Consider the following 7,557-nt stretch of genomic DNA (forward strand, 5'->3'; position numbering starts at 1 on the left):
GGAGGGAGGGAGGAAGAAGGAAGGAAGGAAGGAAGGAAGGAAGGAAGGAAGGAAGGAAGGAAGGAAGGAAGGAAGGAAGGAAGGAAAGCAGGTGAGCAGGCAGGCAAGCAGGTAGGGAGTGGAAGAGGAGAGGGAAACAGGAACAGGAAACAGGAAAGAGAAGACAGACCAGGTATAAAAGACATGCATTTGTATGTACTAGGAAACTTATTGCAGATTTTTTTCCTAAAACATTAGGAAAGGCAAGAGCACAGGGATACAAAGTAGGGACTACCAGGGAAGGGTGAATGGAGGAGACTGGCTGCAAAGGACATGTGTGGACTGCTGGAAATGTCTTCTATCACGATGGTGGTAGCATTATTTAACTGTAGTTTTTCTGTCAAAACCCATCAAATTGAATATTTAAATGGGCAAATTTTATTGCAGACATATTTAATCCTACTCTCTCGAATTGTACTATCTTAAAAACTACCTTTTTTTGCTTTTAACCCCAGAGTGAGTTCCAGGACTGCCAGGGCTATACAAAGAAACCCTGTCTGGAAACAAAAGAACGAAGAAGTTTTTGCCTGCTGTGGTGGCTGGTGCCTGGAGTCCCAGTAGCTGGGAGGCTAGGGCAAATGATCAGAAGCTCAAGACTAGCCTGAACTGCATAGCAAGACCCTACCCCCCCCCCAAAGAGAAAGCCAGGTGGTGGTAGCACACGCCTTTAATCCCAGCACTTGGGAGGCAGAGACAGGTGGATTTCTGTGTTCGAGGCCAGACTGGTCTACAGAGTGAGTTCCAGGACAGCCCTAACCCTGTCTCGAAGAAGAAAAAAAAAAAAGGCTGTCATTCTCCTCACTTTTATAATCAGCTGGTCAGAGATGGAATTTAACTAGCATCTTTGGGAAACATATTAGCATTTGGTTTGAAGGCCTTTGAGATTATAGACGCCAAAGAGAGACTTCTTTTCTAACACATCATGCTTCTACTTACCTATGACCCGAAAGCCCCACACTGGTGTTACTTACTTTGCACACTTCTTCCTGTACTGACGTTCAATGCCCTCAGGCCTGCACGGAAAATGGAAGTTAACAGGAAAAGTTAAGAGCGTATCTCATAACTGATTCACCTCCTAGCTCATTTCTTCTGCTTATTCATCACTAGAGAATTCATGCCAAAAGCTCTTCATTGTGTAGATCTACTGGCTAGTTAAGCATTTTTTAAACAGATAACTCTAGCATGCATTCCTTCTTTCCCAAACATGTACTGAGCAACTAATGGGGTCAGTTGCCATGCTAACTGAGCAGACAAAAGAGTAACAATATAAACAGTCACAAGAGTGACTAGACTTACAGTAGCAACAGTCTTAACTACAATATGACAGCAACCAATCATATAGTCAGTATACAATCTATGGTTTCTGAATCACCAACCATGGATAGAAAAACATTAGACAAAGGTTGTGTCAGAGGCTGGGGAGGGGACTCAATGACTAAGAGTGCTTGCTCGGCTAGAACAAGGACCAACGGTAAAATCCTCAGCAGCCACATAAAAAGCCAGACATGGCTATATATGCCTGTAACCCCAGGGTTGTGGGGATCAAGGTAGGCTGGTACTGAGAGATCACTGGCTAGCCAGCCTAGTTGAAATGGCAAAGCTCTAGTTCAGGGAGATAATGTCTTAAAGGAATACACTGCAGGGTGACAGAGGAAGACACCCCAACATTCAGCTCTAGAGTCTACATGTGCACATACATGCATGTACCCATGTGCATCACACACACACACACACACACACACACACACACACACACACACAATTTTCACTAACATAGCTAGATACATCTCAGAAACAAAGAAAAGAAAACAGAACCTCCCAACTTGCATTTCTTTTTTTAAAACTGAAGCTATACATCTTAGCCCCAGTATGACAGTCATTTGTTTTGGTTTTTTTTTTGTTGTTGTTGTTGTTTTGTTTTGTTTTTTCAGTGAACCATTAGCTCATATATTTTTAGACACATTTTCTTTTACATTAACAAGACTTACATTATTAATGAGGTTTGCACTATTAATGGGCTTCACAAGTATTTCTTTCATAGTTTGTGATCTGCCTTCGATTCTTGTTTTGTTTTGAGCATGTAGAAATTTGAGATTTTTTTTCCTATAGCCAACACAGAGTCAATGTCTCTCTCTTGCCCTTGTTCTCTGCCATGTATGTTATAACATAGCTAGGACTTCCTCAATCTGAATTCTTACCTGAAATAAAAAATTTCAACCTCATATTCTAAAATCTGTTCCCATTAAGGTTCTTCTTCTAAATCACTATCTAAAAAGAGGCAGAAGTGGCTCTCCTTTACAGAATAAAATCCAGATTCCTTACCATGGCTTGCTAGGCACCACGTAAGAACATAACTGGGTTCTGCAGCAACTTCTACATTGTCTCCCTTTTAGACACACTGGCCAAATCAGTCTTCCTTCTGTTTCAGTTCTTTGAAAAGAACATGTGCTTTCCAGCAGGCAACCGTTTCCACACATTCGTCCCTCTGCCTAGAATGTTCTGCTCATCACACTGCTGTGGTTGCTCTGTTCATCTACTTTGATGCTACTGCATATGCAACTTAATCAGAGGCCTTTCGCTGACCACTTTCACTAAGAAGTTCTCATGTGACTTTTCCTACCAAATCTTCGTTTCATTCATATGGCTTCTAATAATCATCAGTACTTGATTTTCCTATGAAATCTCCATGGTCCATTCCCTGAGAAGAGACAGAGTCCGCCTTATCACTCGCCAGGGCTGAGCAAAGCACTACATACAGGGCTGGAGAGGGCTCAGCAGTTAGTTAAGAGCACTGGCTGCTCTTCCAAAAGATCTAGGTTTAATTTCCAGAACCCACATGGTAGTCAACAACTATCTGTAACTCCAGTTCCAGGGGTTCCATGCCTTCTTGTCTCTGCAGGTACAAGGTACACACGTGGTAAACAAATATATATGCTGACAAAATACCATAGATATAAAATTAAAAATGCTAGACATACAATAGATTTACAATAGACACTGAATGAATTTGAAAGAATTTATCTTAATAAGGAAACTAAACATATATTTTAAGGAAGCTTTTTCTGAGATGAGATCTTATTGAAGTCCCCTAGGAAGATCTGGAGTTTGCCAATGCAGTCCAGGCTGACCCAAACTCAAGCAATCCTCCAGCTTCAGACTCCCATATACTAGGATGACAACAATATCAAGTTCTTAAACAGAGGAATCTGTAATGGCAGCCGGGGTGATACTCATATCTGAGGGAACCACAGAAACTTCATGAAGAGGTGAAGCTCCTGCCAGACTCCTGATAGAAAATGAGACTTCATCCAAAGGAAATCCTCTATATATGCATACTGTATTCATGGGATTACTATGTACAGAGAATTAGTCTAATGTCATTCATTAGGACTCCAAACTCCAGGATTTTGTACCAATAGTATAGACATAAAAAGGTTATTCTATGAACAATTATATGCCAACAAACTGGATAACTTAGAAGTTACAGATTGAAAAAGAATGACGTAAGTGGGTGTGGTGACGTTTGCCTCTAAGGCCAGCTCACGGGAGGTTGAGGCAGAAGGATGCTGCTGAAGGCCAGCTCGGGCTGCACAGTACAATCCTGCCTCAAAGGACAAAAATGAAAACAAAGGAGACACAGTAAGAACAGACTAGAATCCTGCTTTGGCCAACAGAAGGGCAGTGTCCTTGGAAAAGCTGTTCATGACTAGAGCGTGAACTACGTCAAAGGGGAGAACACTTGCTTGTTGGTAAGTGCTAAGAACTCTGAACTCTATTAGTAGCTTAGCCACAAGTTCCTGGCCTAGGTCCTGCCAATAAAAAGATACTATATGCCACTAAGTAAGGCTAGGCCTAAGGCTGATTTACCCTAAAGGGAAGGCTGATTGGATTTCAGCATTTCTACTTCAATCGAGGGTCACCCAGTAGTTTTCTTGACTAGCTAAATGATACAGGAAAGTGAAGCATAGTTGTATGAAATTACTTTCTGTACTAAGAGAATAATACATATTAATATATAATACTGTATTAGGGTTCTCTAGAGACACAGAACTTATGGGATGTCTCTCTATATTGAGGGAATTTATTATGATGACTTACAGTCTGCAGGCCAACTAACCCAACAATGGGCAGCTATGACTGGGAAGTCTAAGAATCTACTAGTTGCTTAGTCCCACGAGGCTAGTTGTTTCAGGTGGTCTCCTGTATAAGTAAGTTCTAACAGATGTGCTGGCTAGTAAATGTAAGCAGTGAAGAAGAAGTGAATCTTCCTTCTTCCAATGTCCTTATGTAGGTCTCTAGCAGCAGGAATGGCCCATATTAAAGATTTATACCACCATGCCTAGATCTTTGTCCCAGGCTGACCTTGAACTCAGATGTCTCCTTGCCTCAGTCTCCTAGGATTAAAGGCCTGAACTACCTTGCCTGGACCTAACCTCTTCATGGCCACTATGACTAAAGATCTCCACGTCAAGATCCGGGTCAGAAGTCTGTGTCTTCCAGCCTCAAGATCTGGATCACATGTGAACCCTCCAATTCTAGACTGTAGTTCATTCCAGACATAGTCAAGTTGACAACCAGGAATAGCCATTACAAATACTATTAAAATAGAGAACTTTTAAAAAATATATGTGCTTATTACAGTGATCCTAAAGATAGTTGATAATTTTCAAAAGCAGCAATCTAAATAATGGGGAGGGAGATAAAACCTAGGACAAAATGACACATGTAATCTGAGCACTTGGGAGGTATAGGCAGGAGGGTAAGGACACTTTCCACTAAGTATCCCACTCAAGGCTCTGTGCTACATGAGAGACTGTCAAAGCAAAACTAAACAGAACAACAATACAAGTTAAAATAAGAGGACAGGGACTGGAGAGATGGGTCAGAGGTTAAGAGCACTGACTGCTCTTCCAGCGGTCCTGAGTTCAATTCCCAGCAACCACATGGTAACCCTCAACCATCTGTAACTCCATGTACTGGCTAGTTTTGTGTCTATTTGAAACACGCTGGAGTTATCACAGAGAAAGGAGCTTCAGTTGGGGAAATGCCTCTATGAGATCCAGCTGTAAGGCATTTCCTCAATTAGTGATCAAGGGGGGAGGTCCCCTTGTGGGTGGTGCCATCTCTGGGCTGGTAGTCTTGGGTTCTATAAGAGAGCAGGCTAAGCAAGCCAGTAAGTGACATCCCTCCATGGCCTCTGCATCAACTCCTGCTCCCTGAACTGCTTGAGTTCCAGTCCTGACTTCTTTCAGTGATGAACAGCAATGTGGAAATGTAAGCTGAATAAACCCTTTCCTCCCCAACTTGTTTCTTGGTCATGATGTTTGTGCAGGAATAGAAACACTGACTAAGACACTCCAGGTTCAAGGGATTCCTGTTCTGGCGACTATGGGCACAAGGCACACAGATGGTATACAAACAGATATGAAGGCAAAAATTCATATATAGAAAATCAACTTTCTAAAAATGAAAAGACACAGAAAAAAGCCACATGATGACACAGGCAGATAATGGCAGATGCATGGATAAGCCAAGGAACACTAAGAATAGCAGGGGGTTAAAACTCAAAACCACTAAGGATAGCCGGAGAGAAGAAGATTCAGAAAAGAGAGAGGTGGCTCAGAGAGCAAAGCATCTGACACCAATTTCCATGACCCGAGTTCAATCCCTGGGAAGAAAACCACCAAAAGCTGTCCCCTGACCTCCACAGGCAGGCTATGGCAGCCCCATGCATGTCCTACCCCTACACCCACAAATTAGACATAAAAATTTAAAAGAAAAACAAAAACCTGCCAGGGCTGATGGCACATTTTTTTTTTTGGCACATGGTTTTAATCTCAGAATTTAGGAAGCAAAGGCAGGCAGACCTCTATGAGCTTCAGGACAGCCTGGTCTACATGTAAGACCTCCCCCATCTCCACTCCCCAGGAGATGATAGGTAGTAGGAAGGAAATCTGAAGTCTGTTCACTTTTTTTTTTTTTTTTTACTTAAAGCTACCCAGGTTGTGGTATTTTACTATAGCAGATTTAGCATGTTAATACACCAGTATATCCAAGTGACTAAGACAGTGCTCAGCATATAAAGGAGCTCAGAAAATGAAGTATTGGCTAAATAATTGAGTGGACTTTATTCCTTAGAATGGACCTCCTGTGATATTGGGCACCTGTGGGTGATCAATCATATATTTCATACACAACTTGGGACTTTTTTTAAAAATGTGTGTGTGTGTGTGTGTGTGTGTGTGTGTGTGTGTGTGTGTGTAAGGTTTACCTGCATGTGTTGTCTAAAGAAGATGGCATCAGATCCCCTAGACCTGGAGTTAGAGATGGTTGTGAGTCACCATGTAAATGCTGGAAATTGAACCTAGGTCCTCTGGAAGAGCATCCAGTGCTGTTAACTGCAGAGCCATCTCTCCAGTCCTTCTTTCCTTTCTTATTCTCTGCATTATTAGGTACTCCTGGTTCTGTCCCAATTGTAAATCTTCACTCCTATCTTTCTCTCTCATCTGTTTTATCTTGTATGTATGTAAAGGGTCTCATAAGTCATATATATATATATATACATACACATATATATCCTTGAAGTTTTTATCCTCCTTCCCCTATCTCCCTAGAGCTGGGATTACAAGGGTACAAGGGTATATTTCCATTCCAGCTATATGCAGTATCAATGATTGCAAATACTGTACCAACTGAGTTATAGCCTTATCCTTTGCTCTACACTCATTTTATGTAACTTTAAATTACCCATATACACCAAGGATTCTTCAACTTAGAAACATATACATCATATACATCTAACTGTGTCACTTCCTCCTCACAAAATGGAAATAAGAAGCTGGAGAGATGGCTTGGTGACTAAGAGTACATAGTTTTTTTCAGAAGACCCAAGTTTGGTTCCCAGGGCCTTCGTTAGGTGGTTGACAAGCACCACCAGGAACTTCAGCTCCAGGGGAATCAAACATCTTCTCTTCACCGCTACAGGCACCTGCACTCACAGGAACATATCAAAACACACACACACACACACACACACACACACACACACACACACACACACATGGAAATAGCTTTTCATTGCCTTTAGATAAAGCATTTCACTCTCCTCACCACAGTACTTATGAAATGAAGCCTTTTCTATAAGACAGTAAGCCATGCTCTGGCCACAGAAGACTATTGAAATTTCCCATAGACATTACATTTGATGCTTTTAATGCTTCCAGATTCCCTCTACCTGGACTGTTCCGAATCCTCTTCCAAGAACTAGTGAAATCTTCGTTCAAACCATGCACAAATATTACTACCATTCAGAGCCTTTCCTGACAACACATGTAAAATAAACAACCTTCTCTCAACCTGTTTTCCCATAGCCTTTGTTCACAGCACCAGCATTTCTTTCTATCATAAGAAGCCCATTTCAGCCGGGCGTGGTGGCGCACGCCTTTAATCCCAGCACTCGGGAGGCAGAGGCAGGTGGATTTCTGAGTTCGAGGCCAGCCTGGTCTACAAAGTGAGTTC

The 7,557-nt window shown here is 41.9% G+C and overlaps 1 protein-coding gene across 1 annotated transcript in view; it reads right to left on the bottom strand.

Annotated features, from left to right (window-relative positions):
- CXHXorf56 (chromosome X CXorf56 homolog) overlaps positions 1 to 7,557 on the bottom strand; it is a 13,577-nt gene that overhangs the window by 4,774 nt on the left and 1,246 nt on the right. The window contains exon 3 of the mRNA XM_021188514.2: positions 1,011 to 1,065. Coding sequence (XP_021044173.1) covers positions 1,011 to 1,065 — 55 coding nt within the window. The remainder of the gene's footprint in view (positions 1 to 1,010; positions 1,066 to 7,557) is intronic.

Source organism: Mus pahari, chromosome X (genome assembly GCF_900095145.1).
Source record: "Mus pahari chromosome X, PAHARI_EIJ_v1.1, whole genome shotgun sequence".
Lineage (NCBI taxonomy): Eukaryota > Metazoa > Chordata > Mammalia > Rodentia > Muridae > Mus > Mus pahari.